At 48.5% G+C, this 26,840-nt stretch overlaps 10 protein-coding genes across 10 annotated transcripts; 7 read left to right on the top strand and 3 right to left on the bottom strand.

Annotated features, from left to right (window-relative positions):
* Positions 1–13: 13 nt before the first annotated feature.
* Positions 14–1,553, top strand: N7496_002853 (FG-GAP repeat domain-containing protein; the record flags this gene model as incomplete). The annotated part of the gene is made up of 2 exons (XM_056695784.1): positions 14–271; positions 528–1,553. 2 exons carry the CDS (start codon positions 14–16, stop codon positions 1,551–1,553), a joined length of 1,284 nt encoding a protein of 427 aa, XP_056557996.1.
* A 2,511-nt stretch (positions 1,554–4,064) lies between these two features.
* Positions 4,065–5,198, top strand: N7496_002852 (uncharacterized protein; the record flags this gene model as incomplete). Its single annotated transcript, XM_056695783.1, has 1 exon — positions 4,065–5,198. The coding sequence occupies one exon, from the start codon at positions 4,065–4,067 to the stop codon at positions 5,196–5,198; it is 1,134 nt and encodes a 377-aa protein (XP_056557995.1).
* A 1,165-nt stretch (positions 5,199–6,363) lies between these two features.
* N7496_002851 (putative HET domain protein) lies at positions 6,364–9,250 on the top strand (the record flags this gene model as incomplete). The annotated part of the gene is made up of 2 exons (XM_056695782.1): positions 6,364–7,477; positions 7,539–9,250. The coding sequence occupies 2 exons, from the start codon at positions 6,364–6,366 to the stop codon at positions 9,248–9,250; spliced, it is 2,826 nt and encodes a 941-aa protein (XP_056557994.1).
* A 1,664-nt stretch (positions 9,251–10,914) lies between these two features.
* On the top strand, positions 10,915–11,934 carry N7496_002850 (uncharacterized protein; the record flags this gene model as incomplete). The annotated part of the gene is made up of 1 exon (XM_056695781.1): positions 10,915–11,934. One exon carries the CDS (start codon positions 10,915–10,917, stop codon positions 11,932–11,934), a length of 1,020 nt encoding a protein of 339 aa, XP_056557993.1.
* A 939-nt stretch (positions 11,935–12,873) lies between these two features.
* On the top strand, positions 12,874–14,150 carry N7496_002849 (glutathione synthetase ATP-binding domain-like protein; the record flags this gene model as incomplete). The annotated part of the gene is made up of 3 exons (XM_056695780.1): positions 12,874–12,964; positions 13,020–13,927; positions 13,989–14,150. 3 exons carry the CDS (start codon positions 12,874–12,876, stop codon positions 14,148–14,150), a joined length of 1,161 nt encoding a protein of 386 aa, XP_056557992.1.
* Positions 14,151–14,684: 534 nt separating this feature from the next.
* N7496_002848 (uncharacterized protein) lies at positions 14,685–15,399 on the bottom strand (the record flags this gene model as incomplete). Its single annotated transcript, XM_056695779.1, has 2 exons — positions 14,685–14,773; positions 15,000–15,399. 2 exons carry the CDS (start codon positions 15,397–15,399, stop codon positions 14,685–14,687), a joined length of 489 nt encoding a protein of 162 aa, XP_056557991.1.
* Positions 15,400–18,823: 3,424 nt separating this feature from the next.
* N7496_002847 (FAD-dependent oxidoreductase) lies at positions 18,824–20,071 on the bottom strand (the record flags this gene model as incomplete). Its single annotated transcript, XM_056695778.1, has 1 exon — positions 18,824–20,071. The coding sequence occupies one exon, from the start codon at positions 20,069–20,071 to the stop codon at positions 18,824–18,826; it is 1,248 nt and encodes a 415-aa protein (XP_056557990.1).
* A 1,272-nt stretch (positions 20,072–21,343) lies between these two features.
* N7496_002846 (uncharacterized protein) lies at positions 21,344–23,545 on the top strand (the record flags this gene model as incomplete). The annotated part of the gene is made up of 1 exon (XM_056695777.1): positions 21,344–23,545. One exon carries the CDS (start codon positions 21,344–21,346, stop codon positions 23,543–23,545), a length of 2,202 nt encoding a protein of 733 aa, XP_056557989.1.
* A 506-nt stretch (positions 23,546–24,051) lies between these two features.
* Positions 24,052–24,528, bottom strand: N7496_002845 (mitochondrial 54S ribosomal protein mL60; the record flags this gene model as incomplete). The annotated part of the gene is made up of 3 exons (XM_056695776.1): positions 24,052–24,104; positions 24,179–24,408; positions 24,488–24,528. 3 exons carry the CDS (start codon positions 24,526–24,528, stop codon positions 24,052–24,054), a joined length of 324 nt encoding a protein of 107 aa, XP_056557988.1.
* A 452-nt stretch (positions 24,529–24,980) lies between these two features.
* Positions 24,981–26,326, top strand: N7496_002844 (tafazzin; the record flags this gene model as incomplete). The annotated part of the gene is made up of 4 exons (XM_056695775.1): positions 24,981–25,182; positions 25,250–25,268; positions 25,350–25,442; positions 25,513–26,326. 4 exons carry the CDS (start codon positions 24,981–24,983, stop codon positions 26,324–26,326), a joined length of 1,128 nt encoding a protein of 375 aa, XP_056557987.1.
* Between the last annotated feature and the right edge of the window lie 514 nt (positions 26,327–26,840).

Genomic DNA, 26,840 nt, shown 5'->3' with positions numbered 1-26,840 from the left:
TTGCAAGCCAATTATGAAGATGCGTTTCGCCTTTCTTACCCTGTCCTCCTGTGCAGTAGTCACTGCGCTCTCCGGAGACGAGGCTCTGAAAAAGTGGGGTGGGCCTCAGGGTGGGCATACGATTTCCCACGGGGGTAACAATATTGGCAATGGGGATGGGGGTGGGCTTAACATCAACACTGGGGGTGGGGACATTGGGGACATTGGAGTTGGGGTTGGGGGTGGTGGGGGGAGTGGAGGAGGTTGCGACCCGGCCGCCTGTGACGCTAAGGTACGTATGATTCGCGGGTATGCAACGAGGCCGCTAATACTAATGTAGTGGATTCAAGTGTCGGAATATAGGCGATCAATCAGGCTACTGCGATAACGTCTCCGAATCTCCCAGTTTACTTGGCCTTATCCTTGGACAAACAACGCCGTTAGTCTCTTTCTTGCTTATCTTGAGATTGCAAAGCTAAACTTGAAGCTAAACATGAAATAGACAATGCATTTGTACACCATCAGTGCCTGACTGTGTGGATTTTCAGGCGCGGGCCACCTTCGGTGTTGGATCCGCCCCGATCGGCATTGCAGTCGGAGACTTCAATAGAGATGGCAATCTCGATATCGTGGCTGCGAATGAATTCGGTGATAGTGTGAGCGTCTTGCTCGGAAATGGAGCCGGGAGCTTCCAGCCGCAGGCAACATTCCCTATAGGGCCGACATCAGTCGGCGTTACAGTCGGCGACTTCAACGGAGATGGCTATCTCGATATCGCGGCTACGAGCGAGACCGATAATACAGTGAGCGTCTTACTCGGAAATGGAGACGGGACCTTCCAGCCGCAGGCCACATTCCCTGTAGGGGGTATCCCGGCCGGTATTACAGTCGGTCACTTCAACGGAGATGGATATCTCGATATCGCTGTTGCGAATGTCAACGAAAACACAGTAGGTATTTTGTTTGGGACTGGATCAGGGAGCTTCCAGCAGCAGGTCACATTTCCTGTAGGGTCTTCGCCATGGGAGATTGCAGTGGGTGACTTTAACGGAGATGGCTCTCTCGACATTGTCACTTCGAATTACGATGACGATACAGTGAGCGTTCTGCTTGGGACCGGATCGGGGAACTTCCAGCCACAGGCTATACTCCCCGTTGGACCCGGGCCGCTTGGCGTCGCAGTGGGTGATTTTAATGGAGATGGTTATCCCGATATTGTTTCTGCAAATTTCGACGGTACTACAGTGAGTGTCTTGCTCGGAACTGGATCTGGGAGCTTCCAGCCGCAAGTCACATTCCAAGTAGGGTCTAGGCCCGCTTCGGTTGCAGTGGGTGACTTCAATGGAGATGGTCATCTTGATATCGTGGCTTCGAATGTCGAGGACGATACAGTGAGCGTCTTGCTCGGAACTGGATCTGGGAGCTTCCAGCCACAGGTCACGTTCCCGTCGGGATCTGCGCCATATGGCGTTGCAGTCGGCGAGTTCAATGGAGATGGCCATCTTGATATCGCGGTTTCGAATGATATCGGCGAGACAGTGAGCGTCTTGCTTGGCAAGTCTTGCGTCGCTTAGAAGGAGCAGGCAACTTGAGGATCATAGATCAAGTTATTCACACTCTGGGCTACAGACTCTCACCTCATCTCCAGGATGAACTTTTACCGTTCCTGGGAGCTACGTGTATCCTCGGGACTGATGCTGTCGTACGCAGAGAACTGTACCTAGGAACTTTACCCTGATTCCTGGGGCTTGTTTAGCTATTGACGATATACCAATGATTCAGCAGGGATACAATAATCTGTTTACCCGCTCGTGGTTAAGAAGGGTGGTCTATCCCCCCATGAAGTATTTCGGGTTTCTATCAGTCTTTTCCTGTGACATTCTATCGAACTTTAGATAGTGGTCATAAGTCCTAATGAGTGCACCGTAGTGTAGTGTACGGTCGGGGTAAAGCAGGGTCTTATTCGTTCAATCTAACCAAAGATCCACAATTGTGGAAGATAAATTTTTGACAGGGAAATCAGGAGGTTAAACTTTATTAATCTAGATATAGAAGACAGGCAGTGTTTGTATCTTTCGAGAATATAGTGAAATATTATATGAAAACCAACAAAGTCCGAAATACTTGGGGTGGGCACACGAGAGTGTTTTCGATTTGATGTGATAGTGGATAATCATCATCGTCGATTATATAGCGGTCTGTCAGATATTAATCTGATTAGCTTGATGCATGCATTGATATGCACACGCTTAGTGCGGGGTATCGCACACATACATGTTGACACATTCTGCCATATACCTAAAGTTACAAATACTGCCTATCTTTCTAGTTAGAATAAGCAAGTTTAACATCTTTCATGTTCAGAAGTAGAGCTATTAAGCCGTACTACGTTAACCTACCACTGCTTAACCTTGGTCTATTCTTTGCCCTCTCGTGGATAGTTATTCTTCCACAATCGTGAATCTACGATTTGATCGCACGACCCTTTCCCTGTGCACTACGATTCTGTGTACACATTAGGATTTATGCCAACCACCTAAATCCGACAGCCTCTCTAAGTGTGAAAAAGAAATTTAAGTATAGTCTAGCGTTTAATGGAAAGACCTTCCCTATTTTTGCAATTAATGGCTACAATCAGATAATACAAATAAATAGACATACCGATATCTCTGAATGACTACCCTGAGCATCCTGAGTGAAGGGTGAGCTGATCTCAGAGTAAACCTGAGCCCACCTTGGGTGCTCAGGGAGCATACGGACAGAAATAGATCACGTGGGAGCCCGATGACTATATATTTTGGTAAAAAGGACGCTTAAAACAGCGTCCAAGGTAGCCGTTTTCGGCATCGAATTTACCGTTACCTAGCATTGCGGTGTAATTTTTTGTACCCAAGACACAAATCAAGATATAGCCAAGGCATACTTGAGAATTTCATGATTCTTGATAAGGTGATTATGTCGAATGGCCCGTGTCATTAAGGACAGTGTTATTCACCTTGTGTATGGGATTTTCTGAACCAGCGGGGGGGCTTTGGGTAGCTAAAATGTGAATAGATTATATCGCAAGTCAAAAATCTTGGAAAGATCATGCCAAGTTTATTTCTCTCGTATGTTACAAGCCGCCCAAGCACAGATCATAATCATTGAGAATGATAAGGCCTTAAGATACAACCCATGTTGGGCATTAGTTCACCTCCGTAGGTGCAACAGGGAGATAAATGTGGAAAGGATCTAGGCCCAACCTGACTCGAGGGTGTTACACTCAACCGTCGATCAGGATTATTTACTGGCGATTTTCTACTGCATGGCTCGATAAGATGTAGACAGTAACTATGTGAATTTCAATCTACGCGGAACGAAAGACAAGGAAAATCGGTGAATGGGAGATCGAATCAGGAGGCGCGAAGAATTATATAATTGCATGTAAACACCCGTTGTAGTTACCGACAAGAGCTAATGATGTTGTGAATGAGCATAAACGTAGCACCCGGGTGAGGCTTGAGACTCGTTGAGCCTCATACCAAACGCGGGTCAGCCCAGCGAGGGCTGTGCGATAGCAAACACCTATGATTTGGTGCAGATCGTAGGCCTAAGCACCTATATCTGGCTTTAATATGTTGTAGTCGGTATATGTGTCTGCTGCAAGCTGCATCAGGGCTATGTACGATTCGACAAAACATGCTTGGCGTGCAGTAAGTTGCGGTGGCGGGAACATCATGGAGGGTATCGAGGAAAATAGCGCTTTACCGGATTACATTTGAAAAGTTGTAGAGAAGACATAAAATAGATGACTTTGAGGCCTATCTTTAATATAATTGGGTTTCTCTAGTAAATCACTGCGCTCTTGTCTAGCTTTAAAAAAAACCTATCCAATTGCCATCCAAGCAAGAATCCAAACGATGATATTCCCTTTGACTGAGCTTTTTCATTGGCAGCCATTTCGGGTGGATGCACTCGGACTTGTCACCCTATTAGGCGCCGAAGAAATCAATGTTTGGGTTGGGCGTTTAGCCCAGAGCCGATGGCTTGAATTCATGCCTTTGTTAGCCATTTATGTCATCGCCGCTGATCGCCTTCGAACAAAAATGCCTTCATTCTTCCTTTACAATATTTCTATGGGGATACATACGACTGAATGTGCGGCCTGGTTTACACGATGGGTGCAATGCCAAAACTTCACGATCGCTCGCAGTGTTGTCTTCTGGGAAGCCGTGGGAAAACCTCCTCAATCACGACTTTTTGACTATTTTACAGCAGGATGTGTCTCTGTCTGTTCAACGGGATTTCTGCTTACAATGGCTATCCTGTCGTATGATATGTATGGAGTGGCCAATGCCTGCGGACTGATAGTCTCTGTTTTAACCCGAGCTTATATCCTGTCCGCAAACCGAATGGAAATCGATAAAGCTGTCCTGAACTCAAAGGCTAGAAAGAACACGGAAAAGCTCATTTTCATTACTCCCGACACCAAGGTCATTACTCTATTCATTCCGAATGAACTTATTGTGCCGGTCTTCGTGAAAAACCCTCACCCTAGCCCACGGTTGCCATACCAAATAGGTCGTTGGATGAGCTGGTTAGCTTTTGGTATCCATGTCGTCACCGTTGGAATGGCGTCTCTCGCTATCCAAATCTACACAATTGGCCTGCTCTTGATATCTTCCATTCTTATAACGCGGGGGTTCGGCTGTGACGATAAAGTGCGACCAGTCTCGGTCAAGTTCGATGGTGGAGGTGAGACCCGCGCATATACATGCACTATTGGATCTTATTTGAAGGCAACTGTCTTTGAGTGGCCCTCGTTTCTGGATTTCGAAGAGATTTCAGAATCAACTTGGCAGTTCTGCAAGCGTCCTGCAAAAGACCCAGCCAAAAGATCTACGCGACGTATGGATCTGTACGCATGGCTAAACCTGACCGCTGAAGAGGAAGAAAGCTTCTCAAAGTGGAATCTCCTTCCTCATAAGCGCGGCGATAATCCATCGTGGGAGAATGCATTCAATGCAAAAAAGGCACTCATTCGCCGCCGCTCTCCGAATATCTTGCAAATCAAGAAACGCGTGGAACAGGCTATCGAGTTTAATTCTACCAGCCTGAAACCCCAAGATGGCGCCGATGTTGAAGGGCAAATCTCTGACAGTGGGGAAAATACTTTGAGACATCCGCAACGAGTACAAAGCACAAAGACAACGGATGGAGGCGTGAAAGGAAATCATTAGTAACGGCCGCCATTTCTTCATACGCATGAATCTACTCTACATCTGCTTTCTGTGATGAAAGCAGAAAACTCGGCGTATCAAGACCTTGAAAAGATGTACGACGTCTACCAAAGTTATTCCAAAGCCAGATTAGTATGATTTTAGCAGCTGCTTAGCCATTTAGCAACGGAACAGGATGGCCGACCTGATGCTTTGAAGATTCCAAAGTTACAAGTCTCTTTTCGTATTATAATGCGTATTATCTAGTCTTCTTCCTCACTTACTCACTTACTTAAATTTGAAAATTTCAAAAATTGTTTGTATTAGCCACGATTTCTCTCTTTTGAATTAGCAAATGAGCGGTATTCAGAGTATTCTTATTTACCGAAATATGTGACTACATTCATCATTTGATTTATCAATTCAAGAGAGGTCAGCGGTGAGGTAGACGCCACGTTTGAGCCGCCATTAGTCGGTATACAACCCTTCTCTCAGTTGAGTGTACCACGGACCTTCGTATAGGTATATCTCAAGGCGCATTTGATGCCTACCTCATCGAAACCTGATGGCCAATAAAGAATTATGAATTTCGTTAGGCTTTAAAAGATGCCCCTAATTATTCAGAGGTCTATATGCCTCCAATGAAAAGCATGGGCAATGTGTGGAGCAACCGCGGATTACTGGGCAGTGCTAGTTGGGGACGGTGTGCCCAACGATCTGCACCATCAAGTGGAAAGAGTTTACAGTTCCAATGGCGACAGGGGCGGGATCCTACCCTGTTACCCTTTGAACTGCAACGTGATGGACGAACACCCTATATTATCACACGTAACGAACAGGGGCTGAGCGACAAGTCTAAATTTCAGTAGCGGTGTGCAGATACAGACTTTGAACACGTCGTATTTTGCTTCGCCTTCTGAGAATTTTGACGGAGGCCCACATGGCAAGGCTGAAAAACAATATGAATCTGCATACTAATTTTCTCGCATGATGTAATGATGCAGCAGGCAACTAGTGTATGATTGCGCCTTGGGCATAACCGCCTGTTACCCGCTGATGCGGCTCTTACGACGTAGTATAACTTCCGAGAAACCCTCTTGGACGATAAAGAAGCCATCATCTCTTATATCTACCAATTAAGAAATTTTTCTCAATACCAACTTTCGAATAGCGCTCTCCAAACAAGATGGCACTCTGTGACTCCTGCGACTCCAAAATTGTCGGTGAACGCTTTAAATGCACTGCATGTCAAGACTTTGACTACTGTGCCGGCTGCTACCAAGATGCAGAATTGATACATCCGGGTCACGATTTCAAGACCATTGAATGCGAACCAGCTGGCTCGTCTTCTTGTGACGATTCGAATTGTTCCGGCAGCTCTGGAAATCCCCAAACTCGGACTCCGACTAGGTGTCGCAGCTGTTTTCCTTTATCTTATGGGCTGCCAACTTTATACTTGATTTACGAACAGTTCCAAGAAGACCACCGTCGAAAGTTAGAAGAGGGCATGACCAAGAACATCACGGATGACACAATACCGGAAGATCCAGAGCTCAGAGAGAAAATTGCCGCGGAGCTCTATCACCGTACAGAGCAGCAGATTCCAATGGATTTTGAGCATTTCAAGAAAATCCCATGGGACAAAATCTACAAACAAAACGAAGCGCTATATATTGCGGAGAACGGTCCAGTGCAAGGCAACGACGATACGATCGAACACGAGGATATGAGAAGGCTGGGCATTGGCGTTGCCGAGGCCTTAATGGAGAGTCTTGGATCGTACGCTCCCATCTCTCACATGGAATACCAGAATGAGGAGGAAGATGAATCGGCCCCACAGCATAAAAAGCAATTCCCACTGCCCTCACTCACGTGGGCAGTGAGAATCTCAAGACTTGTCGAAGCATCACAAAGGGGGTGTGAATTTTGCAGCTTTTTTCTCAATAAAGTTTTTGTGACAACATACTTCAGTTGCCCGGCAGATATTTATGGCTCTGGCCTTAAAAACAGTTGGTACACCAACCCCGGAGGAAATAGTGCCAGACGTGAAAAAGCCATCTCCGATTGCATGCAGAAGCTCACGAAGCTGAAGCACGACAGCTTCCTGTTCGCTGTTTTCCCCATATGCTCAAAGAAGGATTCGAAGTTGCCTGATTTCAACAAACTTCAGTTTGGCTTAATAGAGACTGCCGATGATCATGATGTGGTGAAGGAGATTCTCAAGTACTCAGAGATCTGGATGACGAAGGGACAGGGCCCTAATATGATGGAGTTTCAAGTGAATGTGTACACCACTAAAGGTAAGTCTTTCCTTATTTGCTAGATGACCAAATCATAACACGAAGAATGTAGATGATCCAGCTGCAATTGGCCTGAGTAGCCGAACGCCCAACGCCTCCCCCGGGTCAGACAATGCTTTCAACTTGATCAACGAATGGACAACATACTGTAATGAGAATCATAAAGACACATGTCTTAGAAGTTCGGGATTTCAGTCAGACTTGCCCAGACGTGTTATTGATATCAGCAACGGACAATCTCTAAAGCTATATGAGCCTCCCCGTGGCGAGAAAGGGATTTACACTGCTTTGAGTTATTGTTGGGGCGGGTCTCAAGCATTCCAAACGACAATTTCAACACTTGATGCGATGCGGCTTGGTTTCGAAATGTCGATGCTGCCAAAAACCATGAGAGATGCTATTCTCGTGACCCAGAAGCTTGGAGTGAAATACATCTGGATTGACTGCCTTTGTATTATCCAAGATATACCGTCAGACAAGTCATACGAGTTCTCGCAGATGGCCAAGACCTATAAGGGATCATATCTCACAATATGTGCTACGCGGGCAGGAAGTGTAGATGAGGGGTTCCTCATTGACATGGCCGATAAATCGACTGGACTCTGGAAGGGTCTCATTCCACTCGCCTACCGTCTACCTGACAGCACTGCAACGACAATCGAAGAGGCAGCCTCATTGCCAGGCTCTCAAATGGGCAAGATATGGTTACACGATGACTACGACGATTGGCAAACTAGTTTCACTTTTCCAACTACACGTCGTGGATGGTGCCTTCAAGAACAGCTCCTTTCGCCAAGGTTCCTGTCCTACGGGAGGTGGCCTACCTTCAGATGCAGAAAAAGTACTTTTGCAGATGGAGGATACTACTACTCCCCTGCAAGCATCCGCGATGCGACGGAAACCTTGGAGAATCGTATGGTAGACATGCTATTTGATTCACCTCAATCAAGCAATCTCTCATCAGGGTTGGACATGTTCAGCACGACACAACTGTACCAAGCCTGGTATGCATTTATCCACGATTATTCCAGACGTGAAATTGGCCGTCCCTGTGATAGGTTACCTGCTATTGGCGGCATTGCAGCGGAGGTCTCTCGACTGACGGGTCATCGATACCTGGCAGGACTTTGGCAGGATAACATTCTGCACGACTTAATGTGGTTCACAAAAGTTCACGAATTGTCTCGTCAGACACAACAATGGCGTGCACCTTCATGGTCATGGGCCTCGGTCGACTGTACCGTCTCATACGGCAATATAACAGCTGATTCAAAGCCCATGGCAACCGTGAGGAAGTGCACAGTCATTCTTACAGACTCCTCCTCACCCTTTGGTGAGGTCTCCGAAGCATCACTCGAGATCAAAGGTCTTTTTACTGAACTCAAGACCAAAAATGTGAATGATCTGCTCAAAAAACAATCCCGCGCCCCGATCCGTCGAAAGAACGGCGATGGAGCTGAATGGCATAAGTTGATGACGAGACATGGCATAGATGTCCATGGCGCCAATGTGGTGAATCGCGAAACCCATGAGATTAAGGAAGATCCCCCACTTGAGGGTCAGGTCTATGGGCTTATCATGTTTACTCGCGACTGGAGATTGGATCAAAAGGGAAACAAAGTGAACGAGCTCTGCTATTCTGGGCTCTTCTTGCAGAAAGCGAAGGACTCATTAGGATATCTGAAACGGGTTGGTTCTTTTGCAAACGAGGCAGAACCGTGGCTGGATCAGAAACTGAATCCATGGAAAGAAAAGTCTGTTGTCATAGTTTGAAGTACAGAGTCTTTGGTCAAGGCGCTAAATGGCATCTCGGTTCTTCCTTAATTCTACAAAAAATGTGACATAGTTGTAATCAAAAAGAGGCGTCCAATCCAAAAATTTAAATAGTTGGGTCGAGCAAAGTCGGCATTAAACCGTTCGAATACTCTTGAAGTTTGGTCGAGGTTTCAAACTGGAGGAACCCACTGTGTGGTTGGAGGAGGTAATCTAGACATCAGGTTGGAAGGCTAGCGCGACATCAAAGCCATTGGCCCTAGGCCTAATATAATACCAATCTACGTAAATACTAGTCTCTGTTGATTGTGGGTTCTACCTGACTCGTACGTGTGGACCACCAACTGTCGTGAAGTCTTTTCGCTGTCATCAACCTACAAGCATTGTTTTCTTTTTGCTGAATAGACAATTCTCGTTGCTCCTCTTTCATGCACCTGAATCACAACTGGGATGCCTTGTCAAATTTGAATATTTGAACTACACTTCTATTAGATAAAGTCCATATTTTCATGGTCCGTGTGTAAGTATTCTCCGTGATATCTAAACTTTGGTCTTGCTATCGGTTTGCTTCGGAACCTTCCTCTTTGCCAGGAGACTCTGTCGGTCTGTGCGGACCGACAGGTGGGACAGCATATTCGTATTGTTTTGATTCGGGCTAGACCTTGAAATTTGACTCGGCTGTCGCGAGGTATGCAGATGGGTCACTTGCCGTGAGTCACCAGTCGGTTCCCGAACCAACAATGCAGCAAGAATGTGTGCTCTTGGCGGCTTTGTGCAGCGTGTACCTCGGTCGCAACATGCGCTATAGCGGAAGTTAGTACTCCGTATGGCTGCTCCCACTAGATGACTTTGTGTGAAGCAACGAGGGAAAACGATCTAGTGGTGCCAGCATCGTCTTAACTAATGTCGAAACTTTGGTTAATTAACCATAATGTCAAAAAAGTCATAATGTAGCGCTCGTGAATACCCCATGGTACGGTTCTCGGAGTCACCGTGCCGAGTTGACCACAAACTCAGCCGTGTTTTCTTGGCTGATGTACTCTTGCGTGGGGGCCAAGTGACTAAAACAAGACAATTCATCAGCACGTGCCCCATCTCTCGGTTACGACGGCCTTCTCGAAGGCCGCTAGAAGGAAGAATGTCTCAGTGGACTGATGATGATTGGCGAAGATGACTGTTGGTGGAAATAGATGAGTGGATGCGATAAGAAATCCTCAAAGTCTTGTCGGATTGCCAAGGGACAGCCGTAGGGCCAGTGGTGCGAGGGCTAAAGGGCATGAATGAATGGGTGATTCGTATTCGGGCAGAGCCTCGAGGGAAGTTGGAACATTCAACATTGGCCAAGGTGTCTGCAGGCTGCCCCACCTCTGACGAAGAATAGTCACAAAGCATCCATCAAGACTGGGAAAACCTGGTTGCCTAACTCCGCGGGGTGGGGAACCAGCCCTATGGCAGGGGGAAGATAAGGATGACAGAACGGCTCAGCTGGACAAAGCTGCAGCTTCCGAGAGCCGAACGTTGGTGATGTGTCGTTTTGGAAAGAAAGTTAGAATGGTATATTGGTGCTGCCCAACGTAGGACACTTTGGATGCAGCCACATGATATAGATTTGCAACCCTGCAACGCGAGACGACGTGTCCCAAGTAGTGAAGATGATAGGGATGATGATGCAACGAGCGGTCCAACTGCGGGGTCTCGTCAAGGAGAAGCAGGAGGCTCCAAGGCAGAAAGAATCTGGGATTGGCTCAGAAGTTAGTCCTACTCTGCTGGAGTCTTGTGAAATCTCACCGACACGGACGCCCGCTAAACCTTACCGGTGGAACCTGCGGGTCGCCATTGCTGGCCTCCGGTTGGTACGTTGCTGGCCCGGTCCGCTCATGCTGGAGACTCTCGAGGCTGCGATTGGCTGCGTGTGTCTTTGGGGCATGTTCTCCACCGGCTCAAGTGCAGAGGAGAAGCGGACTGCGATTTGGTTGGTTGCCCTACGAGGGTTGACGATCCCGGAGAAGCGAAGGGGGGGGAATAATGAAAGAGAGATGGAGAGGAGAGGAGAAAGATGGAGAGGCATAAATAACAAGTCCCGTGCCCCGAGTCGGCCTCAGTCCTTCCTCTTTCTACTCCTCTCAACTCTCTACACCTTTTCACCTCCCCACCAAGTAATGCACTCTCAATCCTACAACAGCGACACCTATCCCAAGCGGTCTCTGTCTCAAACATCAACTACCACCTGTTCCTCTCGCAGCACTCAACGCTCCGACGAGAAGAAACGCGGCCGCGGTCTATCCAACCCACTGGCCTCCAAACTATTCCGACCGGGTAGCAAGTCTCCTACTCCCATCGATATTCCCAAAACACACAAACGCCAATCCTCGGCGAGTGTCTCCCAGTCTCGAGACATTCCCCGTAGCGCCCCAGGGCACTCATACTTTGATCAACACCACCGCTCTCATAGCCCCGACCTGATGTCTCCTCAGGCTTCTTCCCCACAGTCTCCCAGGCAGGAGTACACCACTAAGCGGGCACCAACTCCCACCCGCAAGAATAGCGACGACTATCGTCGCTATAGTGGTACCGTCAACCACTACGGTCGGCACTCCAATGACTGGCTCTTCGGTGGCTTCAGCGTGCGCGAGACCGTTCGCGACGGCTTTGAGAAGCTCCGTCACCACGACAAGGAGAGCTGAATCATGTCATTGCGACAATCACTCTTCTGAATCTTTCCAAAACCGACCATCGCGCATGGTAATGTCTCGCTCAGACGCACTTTTGTGATGGGATGTCCAGCAAGATGAAAGCATATCATCTCCCACGCGGACAATAAACCCCAAGTGCAAGTTCGAATCGACAGCCAGATCAAATTCACCGGAAAAGAGACTCTGCTTCTCCTTTGCCGTTGAGTTTTACCAGGGTGCAACCAGACAATTCTTGTGGGTTGCACCCGGGGACTGAACAATGCCTTGGACGAATGTACTACTGCTGTACTGTGATTGGCCTATCTCATGGAACCACGAAACAATTATGACTCTATATCTTCCTTTCTGATCACTTCATGTGCTGGCTACGGATCTTGTCGTTTTCCTCGACAGTCAATCTCTTAGCTATTCTTTGATCAACGATTTCTCTACATGTCTTTGTCTCCTTGAAGGAGCTGGACCCTTTTTCTATTACGTCTATAGTTGCAAGCCAATTATACTCCAATTTCTTCATCATAAAATTCAACCTATATCCTCCGAATCTCGCAACTTCTCCTCTAGCTTTCGTAAAGTAGTCATCGCTGTCCATTGTTATTCCAATTGGAGGCCGGAGCGTTCCATCTCCACCCGGAGCACTCCACCTCCGAAGATCGGAATTTCTCCGAGCTATCCCACGCGACTTGAAACTTGTTAAAAAAGATCACAATTTTCTTCGAACTGCTCTCATTTGGAAATTTCTAGAGATTGATGAGTTGTATCTCATTCGGAATGAAATATCGGGTCCGGGTTCCAAGCCAATTCTGCACCTTCGGCCATCCCGTCCACTATCTTCGCCCCCACATCCAGCCACCAACACTTGCATCTACAATCCATTACACATCGAAGAATATACCGCGTCGCCAAGGTCAGGCTGAAAGACAGTATTCCAATATGGCTCCCACGAAGCCCGTCGTCGCGGTACTCTACCAGGCTCTCCCGCCGCCAATGTACGGCGGCGTGAGCAAGCCACCCAAGCCCGGTGGTAAGGCAAGCGCACATAGAGCGCAGAACTAGGCGCGCTAATATGTGATACCCAGGATACCGTGATTCCGGAGCTGATGTAGCGTATACATTGTCCCGCTCGGGGACCACAGTGCTCACGCCAGAGACGATGCCGGACCCTGCGAATCAGGACCACTGGTGCTTCCCTGATACCGAGGAAGGCATTCTGACCGCATTAAAGAAAGGTGCCACGCATCTTTGGGCCAATACGGTGCTTTTTGCGAAGCATCCATTGCAGAACTCATCGCTATTGACGTCGTATGAGTCGGATGTTAGGGTTATAGGGCAACCGCCGCTGTGTGCGGATCAATTCGATGACAAGTCGTTTGTGAATGATTGTCTGCGTCGACATGGTGGATTGACACTACCTAGATCATGGACGCTTGATGACCCCAGAACTGAAAAAGATGACCATGCAGCTGTTCAAAAGACATTGGATGCTGTCTTGGCTTCGATCAAAGACAGCGACTATCCAATTGTTGCCAAGCCAGTGCGTGGTCGAGGGAGTCATGGCGTGAAGATCTGCCGCAATCCAATCGAGCTGTCTGAGCACATTGCTTATCTTTTCGACGAATCCCCTCGTGTTCTCGTAGAAGAATACTTGAATGGTGAAGAGGGTACTATCACCGTCATGCCTCCATCTCAAGAAGCGATTCCAGGACAAGAGCATTCAGATCGTTTCACTCGGCACTGGTCTCTACCACCGGTGACTCGCTTCAACCATGTGGATGGAATCGCTCCTTATAGTGGCAAGGTAGCGGTGACTGTGAACTCGCGCGCTGTGACTGCTGAGGAAGTCGAGGCCGATCCGGCGTATGGTGCTATCATGAGGGAATGCGAGACCGTAGCTAGTCTGCTACAGACCAGAGCTCCCCTTCGGATAGACATTCGGCGATTTAAACCTGGGTCACGATTTGCGCTGTTTGATATTAATATGAAGCCGGTATGTATACCTTGTCATGATGAAGGATTGCTGCGGGTTGGACTAATGTTCGTGCTTGTAGAACATCACTGGACTAGGTCGTCCAGGACGGGACGACCAGACAAGTTTAATGGGCCTTGCAGCTGAATGTATGGGCTGGGATTATGCTACTTTCCTACAATATGTGCTGGCATCAGCGCCGCAGTTGGGAGAATTGCGCAACTATGAGAGTTCTCTCAAATAATGATATTGCGCCGTCTATTCTTCATAGATGCAAGAAGCGAGGACGTTTCTAAAATATTTGGCGCAATGCACGGCAGATCCTATAATTACTTTTTCTTTACCAGATGCAGGGACATGACACGCATACCGAAAATAGAAAGAGATTTGCTTCTATCACTTCGTCACAAGCAAACAATTTTACAATTTCTATCAATACTCTATCAATACTTGACCCCATGCCACTTTAGAGATTATTTCCCATCACAAAGAAGATAAGGAAATGACTTCATTACCTGGCTCTAACTAATTACCTAACTGTCTTGGTAAGTGCGCCACACAAAAGGATGGACCTGCACCTCGGACTTGAACCCCTAAAAAGGAAGCTCCAGAGCCCATGAAAGAATCGATCTGAAGGAAATATTTCGAAAAAAAGGAAAGTAATCAAAAAAAAGAACTTCAGACAAGAATCAAACACCGCAAAAAAAAGGAAACACCGGAAACTCCACAATGACACCCAATGACAGAACCTCCATTTCCCCCACGCACACTCACGCGCTCATGCACTCTGCCATTTCGCGATATCCGCCACCGAGATATCCAAGTTTTCAGCCGTCAGCCGTTGCAACTTTGCCACCGTGGTGGGAGCTAGAGTTTTTCAAAAAGATCAGCAAGCGTCCAGAAACGGCAATGAGACGGGGTCAAGACTTCCAATTCCCCCAAAGCACCCAATACCGCGCCGTTATCCACCGCGGCGAACAAGTACTTTGGGAAAAAGAAGAGTGGGGTTGATCCTGAGCAAAAGGCTGAGAACCGAGTAGGGTAATTTGATTGATAGGATAGGATCAAAGGGTCAAAAAAGAAAGAGACCCACTTGGCCTTTGGGCCACCGGCGCAGCGGCATGGATATGGATAACCTCCGAATCAACACATTCTTTGGTCGTTACGCCGTTGACGGAGGATGTGCTGAGCATGACGCGGATGCGATATTTGCCTGGTCGCGAGATGGTCAGGCCGGTGAATTTGGCGTAGCCGCTCATTGAAGGTTCGGTGCGGCTCCGCACATTTGCAGTCAGATTGCCGCCGAGGCCAATCGCGGGGCTGGTGCCGGCTTCGTCGCGGAGACTGGCGCTGGCGACGAGTTGTAATGTGCGTGAGGGTGTTCCGATAGGTTGTACGGCGACTATGACGGGGACGGTGAAGGGGAGACCGGGGCGGGCGGCGGGTTGAGGGGCGGCTTCGAATGTCAAACTGAATTCGCGAGGAGCAGGCATTGTTCTTTATGGAATTTGATAGTTTTAGGTGTGGTCTGGGTGGTTTGGCGAATATAAACACCGATGTTCGAAGGAACTACTTTGAACCAATCGGGGAACAATGGCATAGAAGAGTTGAAGGGAGTATAAATGGAGTGGATCCGACGATAGAGTTTTGGAGGGGTAGTAGGGACCGTCTATAAACGGAGGCCGAGGTTGACGAGGAAGGGTGATGTGCAGTAAAGCTTAAAATTATGAAGTAATGAAGTTTGGAAGAATGATGCTTGGTAGAAAGAGGTCTCAACTTAAGTGCTTCATCTGGTCTTCATATACCTCCCGGCAAGCAGCCGAGACCCATCCGCTGCCAACTATATTTCGGCCTCATAGTTCCAGATTAGGTCTTGAAAAATGATGGAACTAGTAGATGTCGCCACTGGCCAAAGTACCGGAGTGATGAGCGCATCAATGAATCGGTGACCGTCTTTCCGGGATTTAGTCAATGCTTTGTGTGCATCACAAATTGGAGATCAGAAATCCTTAGCATATTGACCAAAAGTCAAAAGAGGGAAAAAAAAAAGTCAAAAAATCGAGTCCGATGAAAAGCATACACTGGGAATCAATTGATAGAAAGGGGAAAAAAGGAACGGCGAAAGATCATCCAGCCGGGGACGGTGGACCGTCGGTATCTACAGAGAGATCCTTGCAGTAACACGTTCCAGGAAATGGGGAGATGGACAGTGGGGAGGAAAAAAATTTGGATTATTTCCAGGTCTTGTTGTGGTTAGATCGCTGGGTACGCAATAATGGAGCAAAGGAAGGGGGTAGTCAAAGCAGGTACTAGATCTGAGAGATCGCAGCTTACGCCAGGGCAGATCTGATGCTAGCATGCGGATCAACTGGGGAGCAAGTACCAAGTGAGCACAGGGACTGGATGCTACTTTCAGAGTATTTTCAGGCCCTAAGCCTAAAGGGTTCTACGGTTCCACTTGGCAGCTGCGTCTCTGATTTGGTCTCTTCGCGCCCATCTACCGATTCTCCCTGGCCAGCTTGACGAGGAATTCCCAAACAGGCGCCTTGGCATGCACGATCGACGTTCATGTGCAGTGACAAACCGGTGGAGTATTCATAAGGAGGTACGGGATCAAGACTACTATTCCCTTGAACCTATGGGGCTCAAGGCTGGATCTCTTTTTCGACTTGTCAATAGTTTCGTGCACGGATAGTACAGTATGACCCCCGGCCTCCACTATACGCTTGACATTTTGACCCTGCCTGGGGGTGTGATGGAGGGGGAGTTTTTGGTCTTGTTCTCGACGTTGAATTGTAATGAAGATATTCGGAATTTGTTTTCTTTTTCTTTTTTTTTGGCGGTTCTGCTTTGTTGTGCTAACTATCCGGCCCGTCGCAGCTGTCTCCGTCACTTTTCCGGTCACAGATGTGGCGTCGGCACTAGTATGCAGTCACCTCAACTAGGACAACCCTTTGATCAAAAGACAACGGTGGTCAGTGCCCACAAGCCGCTGGTTCCGGGAAACCCTAAAAAAATTGGCATGACCATGATGGCCCATTGGAATTTGGAACCCATGCGATCGATCAAGGGGGACAGAAGCCAGGAGGTTAGACCGCAATTGTCCTGGTACAAGGGGAATCCGATCGTCGCTGAAACTGTAAGCCACGCCTAACGGTGATCTGTGGCGCATGAAGTCTGGTGGCCCTAGCTTTTTTAGGAAGTATGTCGTCAATCCCATCGGCCACGCCGAAACATTCAGCAACTGTGGTTCCTAAGAAGGAGGGTATTGGTTTGGAGGGGCTTCCATTATTTGCGAATTTGCTGTAAAATCTTTCGTTGCGCGGCAAGAAAAGTGTGAAGTAATAGTGCTGCCTAGGACAATGGCTGAAAAAAGGGAGGCGATAGTTTCATGGATCATCACCCACAGCACAACACTTTGGTATCGACGGGTCATCAGCCACACCTCTAGTGCCCCTAGGTTCGAGACTGCGAGGTCCTCTTGTGGGAGCTCCGCTTTGAAAGAGCCCACAAGACCAGAAGAGATAAGATCTTCAGTACCATGTGTGAGCTAAGATTTGAGCAGGGGTATGAGAATACCTGGGAAGGGGCTCCACGAGGGAGGAAGCTTCCACCAACATGCGCGGCCGGGCCTGGCACCTGCACTTGGAATGTCTCGCCCTAAAAGTGCTAAGACCGAAGATCATTTCGTCGATCTGGCACGGACCAGTCAATAGTTCGTATCATTTGGGTTCCCCGCCCACTGCAGCGGTAACTCCCGGGTGATAGGTGTCTGCGGAATGAGTGCTGTCTCGAGTTCCTGGTAATGCAGACTTAGGAGAAATGATGGTCACACAGCGGATACGTCCCGGTACCCGATTTGTCGTTGATGAAGATATTCGCTTAACGCCGAAGCAGACTGCAGCCCCGTGAGACATGAGCTCGAGATCAGTGACAACGTATCGAACGATCGTGCAGTTACAAATGCAGCGCACAATCCAATTCCGCAGGGATCTAAAGAGAGGGGGTATTTGGAAAGAACACTCCTGCAGATAGAGCATCAACAGCTAACAGTCGTTACCGATAAGAGTAGGATCAGCCATACACGGGAGAGACATGAGGAACGGTTTCCCGGCAGGACAAGGGGTGACGTCTCCATCCGCGTGAAGCCAAAAGCCTCAAGGATCCCCAAGAAAAAGTAAAAATAGAAATGAACCAACCTTGTTGTTCTGGTGGGTTATGCAATGTGGATCAGTTCGAGGGTTATTGTAGTTTTGGGACCCAACTTGGAGCCAAGGGTCAATAGTTGCACCGCCACATCATCAGCCCCAGTGGCTAGATCGTGGCTAAAAGCAAGGAGTGGCTGGAGCGGTGTGGCTGTGGACCAGTGGGTTTCCTAATCGGGAAGGCTTTCAAGCCAAAGCAATCTAAACCAGCCAATCCTGGTAGACCCAGACTCCCCCGATTCTTGATTGGTTTGAGATTGCTCTTTCCCTTTCTAATAGTTCTATTCCAATCTGCCGGGTCAACATGGGTCATCCCTATACCAAAAGGGCGGGATACAGGAACCCATTCCTTCCGAGTCCTTTCATGTGATCATCGATACACTCTGGAACGGCTGAAACACACCCCCGGCTTCTTGCTGCCTGTTTGAGAACAATGGCAGGGAGACGATTGCATGAATTAAATGACAGGTCACTTGAATTCAATCTCATCGAGATATGATCAAGAATGTGATCACGGAAGGAATGCATGGGAGAGGAGAAACCCGGCGAAAAGAAAGTGAGGCAATCGTGCCACATTCTTTCCTGCGATGCTTCATGTGGCGTAAGGAGACTTAAGACAATAATATCGAATTGATCAAATTCTATCGCAGCTGATAAGTCGATAAAGTACAGAGAACAGACAGACGTCCATATTTGCATGAAAATGTCACCATTAATGCCATAGTTTGAACAGCGAGTAGTAGCCATATATAAGAGCAGTCATCAGTGGGTACTTGGCACGTTGCAGGATAGTCTTGTCATAGAAGGTCAATTTCCGTAAAACGACCTTTTCAATGACGGATCGAAGTGAGCTGCTGAAAAACAACATAGTCATCATATCGTTCGTAAAAGTGCCTGTCTCCTTAGCCCGTACAAAAAGGTCTTTCTCGAATAACTTGATCTCTGCTGGCAAAGTATCTTTGGGGCTTTTTGAATTTGCCCCCTTGACGATTGCTCGAGACAACATCAAGGCGTCTTGCATTCCCAAATTGACTCCTTGGCCAGCAAAGGGAGTCATGACATGTGCTGCATCTCCAATCAACGTCACACCAGGGCGGTTCTCCCATGACCAGCCAATAGGGAGCATATAGAGTGGCCGGAACTCGACATTTTGACCATATCGCACGTACTGCAGTAGTTCAGGCGCCCAGTCATGACACTCATCCAGAATGGCCTGTTTGGTGGCTTCAATGTCATGAATATCGAATGAGGCATTCTCAGACCAGTTCTCCGGCCGAGTGGCATAGACAGCAAGTTTGAGACTTCCATCGCCTTGATATTGTGACATGATAGCCCTGCCTCCGGTATATGAAAATAGAGATCCACGGTTCGTGAGATTATAGCACTCGGGCGCTGTCTCTTTGGCATTAGGAATTTCGAAAATAGTACCGGAAATACCGGAATAATTTGGCGTTTGATCAGATACAAGCTTGCGGGTCTTACTCCAGGCTCCTTCTGCTCCAACGATCAGGTCAAATCCAGTCTCGGTGCCATGGTCAAAGATCAGATTGTGATCTTCGTCAATGGTACGTAAATGACAGCCCCATCGGATTTTATGAGGAGGAACAGAATTCAGAAGCATCTCTCGAAGAGATACCCGGTCAATCTCCGGTCTCCCGTGAGAAGATCTCTCATCTGACCCGGACAGCTCGACAAATTTGGTAAAATTCTTGTCGCAAATAATAAGCGCCTCTCCGTCAAAGCGGGCTCTCTCCAAGAACTCGTCATAGAGGTCGGCCTCTTTCAAGGCCGCAAGGCCTGTCGTTGGGTGTAGATCGAGACAGCCGCCCTGCCCACGTGCATCTCGAGACTTTTCAGACTCGAAGACAACAAAGTCGATGTTGGGTTTGTTCAAAAGAAGTCGAGCAAGAGTGAGGCCGACGGGGCCTGCGCCTACAATGGCGACTCGGATTGGAGACATGGTCGTTAAAAGTACGCGGAAAATTGATGATGCTGGAATACCGAGAGATTGTCGTGAGGGCTGTCAGCCCTCTTATAATACTTCGGAAATATCCCCTAAACGGCTTATTGTACGAGGATCCTGCACAGCCTGTGGCCAAAGGCTAGAAGCCTGACCGGAAATAAAGAGAAAATTTAATAATAGAAAGCAGTAGAGCACTGAAGCCGTTTAGTGTGATTCATATTGTTATATTGCGTGCGTCATTTCAATTCGGAGCCCGATATTATCTGACGGCTTTCACTCCATACGCCTCAGATGAGACGCCACTGAAGCTCTTTACGGAATGCTTGATGCACATGAACGAGCTCATTGTCCAATCAGAATAGTCCACTGTCTCTGTCAACGCACTAATCGTGGGAAATCGAGACCCGCAAATTACCGTATCAGGCAGGCTTCGCGATTGGTATACTTTGGCCCCCAACAACGCGTACTTTAATCGTAGTATAGCCTTGCCCTGCCGCTGATATATCTCCGATAATTCGGCACCGATGGCCGAGTCCGAGTACCTAGCGAGGATTTTGGATTGACGTCATGGCTAATCTCATAACTGACTGTTTATGACTGAGTACATGGAAGCTTGATACTAACCGGCTGCTTTCCGCGTAATGTATGCTCCTCGGGGGTATGAATACACTGAGGTTTGATCCGGAATTGTTAAGAGCCCTGTTTCTCATGGCTCGTAATCCACCGATGAGTTTGTGCTGCTGTCCGGACCTTCCACACCGAGACACCGAGAATATGTGAGAGGGGAATATTCCGCATAATGCACTGAGTCTTCCTAGCTGTGCCTCCTCAAATCTCGGATGATGCTCCAGGACAACAAGGGTTGGCGACCACGGCAAGTAATTTTACTTGATGGACAAAAGGCTTCAGAAAGGATTTAGTCCTTTCGTCGGTGCCTGCTAGCCTCGTTGACTTCAACGATTCTGAGTGACGCCGGAAAGAAACCAGCTCATGTCACTGAACTTTAGTTGATGACATTAAAATCCATCGGGCTCAAAATCCTGAACATTCAGTTTGTACTCAGCGAATGTAGTGATGCCATAATATGGGAGGGAAGTTGGACATCCATCCATTAGGGCAGGATGCGTGACTTCCTCACTTGGCCGCCGAGCTCCAAGTTCATTCTTCACGAAGCTTCTAACTACACCAACTTAATCGTCGTTCTCTTGAAGACCTAATCAGGTCTCAGATATTTACTACTTGCTGAAGAGGTTCGGTTATTCTGAGCAGATGGCTCCACTGGACCCTCGACAGTACCACTCATTTTCACCTTCTACGCCAGGCTATGGCAAAGAAACACCAGGCAAGCCAGTCCCAGTGAATACCTTTATCGACCCCACCGTTTTTGTCGAGCTGTTCACTGGAACAGTGGGCATTTTCATATTTGCGGTTCTATTCTGGAAGCTCGGCAAGTTCTTTCGCTCATTAACCAGACACAGAGTGCTGTGCGAGGGCAAATTGATGACAACTCGATATGCCAGAACTTGGTATGGCTGGGTACCTTTAAAGACACATGAGAGGAACAAGGCATTCATTCGGAAGATTTTTCGCTATGTCCGTGAATGGTTCTCATGGGAGTCACCCAGAACAGATTACCAATGGATGTGGCGGGATCCGGGCCTGGAGGCAATGGAAGCACGCCGGGCCAAGCGAAAACGAATCAAGTTGCTACCGGAATGCTTGAAGAGCTATGAGGAGATGCCCGCTGCGCATATTCCATATCCGCGATCGTCTATAGAGTGCCATGGAGCATTGGGCGGCATTCAAGACGCCGAACCTTCTCGACCAATTCGACTTGGGCCCGAATGGGATGATATCGCCGAGCCGTTGCCTCGAATCAGCTTCAACGAGCACCGGTTCGAAAATAGCACGGCTTCTTCAATCTCGCTGGAAATGTTCACACCACAGTCACGGGCACACACCAGATCCACCGATGACCGCGCTGAAGGTGGCTTGCGCGTGGATGGAAGGACGATCGGACAATTGTTAGCCTTGCCGACCAATGTTCATTCTCTACCAATCTCCACAAACAGTCGACGCGCTCCTCGGAAAATGCCTTCATGGGCAGAGGAAAATACTTTGCACATGCGACGTGTCTCTCGCCTATCGTTTGTACGAAACAGCTCCGATGTCGCTGAGGTTAGCCCTGGTCCAAGTGTGCATCAAAGTATCCAAAGATCAATGGAAGCCCCGAAACCCGTCTTTCGTCGTGGAGACATTGTCTCACGAAAATATAGAGCGTGGTCGGCACAGATGCAAGCCAAGGCGACGGGACTGGCACAGCCGCACCTTCAAGGGTCCTCTGGTCCACCGGGCACGCCTCTTACGGCTCTTCTGGCCAGTTATCTATCAGAGCAAAGTGCCTGCGACACATATCCAGATACGCCGAAAGAGGTTCCTCTTGGTGCAAACTCATCCTTTACGAAGATCACATTGGCTACCAGCCGTGACCCGCTGGACCGAGGGAAAAGAGGCAAACACGCAACTTCTTTCGACGTGGACTCGAAAAATTCCAAGTTCAATACCGCGCCAGCCAGATTTCGGCCCTCGAAAAAGCCACCATTATTGACTGCACACACTTCGAACCAGCTATCGCACTCGTGGCAAGATACAAATACAACTGCTCTCCATAAAACCAGCCTCCAAGCAACATGTGCTCAACCTGCGATGGCCAGATCCAGGGCTAGAGCGAGAGCGACAGCCCGAAACAGATACGCAACTCTGCCAAGCTGCATGGATGGCTGTATGGATGGGGTTTCAGAAGGCGAACAAATTTCGGTCGCGAAGCTGAGCGACTGGGAGGTACGACTGATTGATCATTTGAACCGCAAGTTGGGGTGGATACACAATGAGATGACACCGGGACAAAAGCCATATCACTTTGCATTACTTGCCAACCATTGGCTCAACAGAGAGACCTGGCTTGTGATCGATCCCATCTCGCGAGTGCCAATACATCAACGCCGGCAATGGGGAGACCCACGATTCAGTCCTACTGACGCCGAGAATGACCCTGTTCCCAGGCTCAAGTACCCGGCCACTGCACGTAAACGAGCACAGGTACCGCGAATCGATTCATGGCGGGCTGCGGTCAACAAACAAAGGAGAGTTTCCGGGAATCGAATTGGCATTCGAACAATCGAACTATATGAAGACTCAGCGGAGGAGCCCCCGGATGGGCACATTGACCCAGCTTGCTGGATCTTGCCGAAGCCACCCCAGGGGTTTGAGATGTCCACAAGACAGAAGAATGCCTGGTATGAAGGAGGTGCTGGTTGGCAAGAAAAGCTCGAAGACTGGCGGCAAGTCCGCCGGGGATACCGTCTGCAAAAATTTGTCCACGAGGGCCGTGTCAATCGGAACCGGGTCAAGGAACTTGCATCGCAAGTTTCAAAGGTGCTGCCGTACAGCGCCGCTCAAGCTCCTTCCTGAAGAGATGGGACAACCCCAGGCCGCTCCTTCGACCGCGTCAAGGTCTTCACTGTGTGTATTTGCACTTTGCCGACGCCCCCCCCCCCCCCCCCCCCCCCCCCGACTCATTTAATCCTCTTACATCGGATGATCTCCGATATATCGATCACTCGCGATGTTCTATCCTTACCGTGGTCTATCCTTGCTGTCCCATTGTTAGAATACCCTTGAACCTAAAGCATTGAATATGAGTCCTTCGAATCAAATTGATTTGTATAACAAGTTCTAACGCTGGGTAATGGAACAATGTAAGCCAGGGGCATTCTCTTCCGAGCGCCTGCGGCGGGTTTTCTCTGCCAAAAACTCCGGGAAATCCTTCCTATGTTGTGTGTGCCTAGACTAGCCACCAAGTCGAAGGGGGTGGTACAAAGGCGAGGGTCAAAGTATAATACAAATGCCGATTGACAAGCTGAGAAAAAGGGTATGTATCGGCGAGTCGTAGAGGGAGTGATGCAATGATCGAGGTCTTAGAAACCGGGCGGGTTGACACGTTGGCTGACACGAGTCCACTTGGGAAGCTCTGGAAGTAGAGAGAAAAGAAGTTAGCACATTCTTCTGGTTGATGAGCAGAGTTTTCTCGAGGCATTGACGCACTGTGAATGCCCTTCCGGTAGGTCTTCTCCTTCTTGTCGAAGATGGAGTATTTGTCCTTGGGGAGCATCTCCTCCTCACGCGGCATCTCCGCGTACCACCGCTCAACAGCCTTGGTGCTCTGTCCTTGACGGGCAAGGGCAGCACTGAGGGTATCAACGACTCGGTCCACGGCGCGCAGGCGCTTGCGCTGCCGGGCCTTTTGGGGTGATGAGAGACGCCATGGGGTCTTCCTGTGAACCGGAAAGGAAAACTGTTAGCTCTGTATCCTCAGACTCCAATCATCTCAAACTCTCCAAATAGCCTTCTTACCAGAGAAGACCCGAGAATAGGGCCGATGTGGGCTTGAACATCATGGCTGCGGCTTGTAGAGAGAAGTCGACGGCGCGACGGGCAAAATCGTGCTCGAAGTTGGGAATGCAATTGGTCCGTGCGCCCGGTCCCTTTTCCTAACTATACACTTTGGAGCAAAGAGAATGGAAGACCAGCAACAGAAAAGGATCTCAGGGGAATGGATGAGATATCTCTATATGAATTAGGAGGTCACGTATATAGAATAGTTAAGTTGGTTAATCGCAAAAAGGGCCGAAGATTGGACGATTGTTGGGTCAGTATTTACCCCGGGATCAGTCACATGATCCAGAAAGATTAAATGTGTTCGCCGAGCAGTCGCCGTATTTTCCCTGCGCAATCACTTCTGTTCCTGGCCAAAGGAGGGTCTTTTAAACCCCAGGCCACTCGCTGCGTGTCCGAGAGTCAAATCTCGTCTATGGAGTTTTCATAGGTTCCTCTCCTTAACAACACTATGGACTCCGGCGCAACAACGGCAGATTCCCCGTCCCTCCCATGGCGGGCCATGTCCAACATGACCATGTGGGGAGTGGCCGGGCTGTGTCGTGCATTCTTGTCGGCATTGAATAATGCGGAGGTTCATGGCGGCGAGGCTTTTACTGCCTTGCTGGACTCGAGGCAGGACCCGTCACAAAGGTCAAAGGGTTTGATTACAGGTACGTTGCCCGAGTTGTTTGAACATACAATTGGAGTTCAGTTGCTGATTGATCGTCTCCGATGAAGTTTCGAACCATATCAGTGTGTACGTTCCCATAAAACACCCCGAGAATTGAGATCGCCTTGCAAACAACCATCGGAACTGACATTGAGCCGCGGAAACTAGTATGGACGATCCTTTAGTCTGGGGACTACTTCCCGCGCGATTCTGGAACAAGCGATGGTCATTCGGCAGTCATGATATCTGCTTTCAGGGCAGGTGGGTTCATCATAAGAGTAGTTTGTGGTATAAAACGTGATTATGCTGATACGGGTTATGTTTCCTCTAGGCCACTCTCCCTCTTCTTTGCGTTGGGACAGGTCCTGCCCACGCATCGCCTTGCGCATTCTCAGTTCGGCGGCTTAGGCCAACCAGCAATCACAGAAGCGATTCGACTCTTGTCCAAAGGGCCCTTCCCGGTCGATCACAACCGTGCCACCCCCGAGCTCCAGCGTTTTAGCCTCCAGAATGTCTGCATCGATCCCTTCTCCGACCTCTCCATCGCATATACTACCCATGGCGATGATGCACATATGGCACCTTCTGCGTTCGCCTGCAACGCGAACTCGTGGGTTCACATTTTCCCCGAGGGTAAGATCCACCAGGCACCACACAAGACCATGCGATACTTCAAGTGGGGCATTGCGCGCCTCATTCTAGAGACGAAGGAGTGCCCAGACGTGGTACCTATGTGGATCGAGGGCTTTGACGATGTCATGCACGAGAGTCGTGAGTTCCCTCGGTTCCTCCCTCGCGCTGGCAAGAAGATAGACGTCACATTCGGATCCAAGGTGGACACCGAGGAAGTGTTTGGAGAGATGCGTTCCCGCTGGCAAAAACTGAGGGCTAAGGTCGAGAAGAAAGATGCTCAATCTCGTGATCTACCTTTCGGCGTCTTAAGCGATGAACTGCTGAATAACAAGGAAGCAGTTGAGTTGCGCAAAGAAGTCACCTTGAAGATCAGGAACCTTGTGCTTGATGTAAGGAGGTCCCGAGGTCTTCCTGATGAAGATCCAAAGGAAGGTCTTGTCGAGACTTGGCTGGAGGAAGGTCCTCAGCGTGAGGGCCACATGAAGGATGATTCCTGGGTTCGAGATATCTGAACCCAGCTGTACAATTATGTGTATATAGCGTGTATAGATTTCATGATAGAGTTACAACCGTGTGTTTTACAATAGCGCATTGTACCTTTCTCGGGACACTGGAAAGTATTTCCTCGCTGAACTAAGCCTTCTTGCGTCGAGATTAGGCTGCTCCACGGCCACATATTAAAGGTCCGTGCGTTTCATAGTCCCCATAGAGCCGCCATGTCCTTGGCAAGAATTATTTTGACCTGGTGAAGCGGCTTACTACTTACTATAATAGGAAATCATATCGTAATTCGTTTGGAAGCGAGATGATCAGGCAACGAGAGGATATCAATAGCCAATAGCGATTAATTACACATTCATATCTCGATCACCATATCTATTAATTCAAGAAATCAACGTTTTCAAGTCTTAGTAGCCTTCCTTGCCTATAGTCGCAGTAGAGGTCATCTCCTAAAGAAATGTAAAAATCACGTATAATTTTCCAGTAATATGACGAAATAATTTCTTCCTATAATTGCGGAGCGAA

The sequence above is a fragment of the Penicillium cataractarum genome (genome assembly GCF_028827025.1).
Source record: "Penicillium cataractarum strain IBT 29864 chromosome Unknown utg000002l, whole genome shotgun sequence".
NCBI classification, from domain to species: Eukaryota; Fungi; Ascomycota; class Eurotiomycetes; order Eurotiales; family Aspergillaceae; genus Penicillium; species Penicillium cataractarum.
The sequence above is the reverse complement of the archived record's forward strand: the minus strand, read 5'-3'. Positions and strand labels throughout refer to the sequence as shown.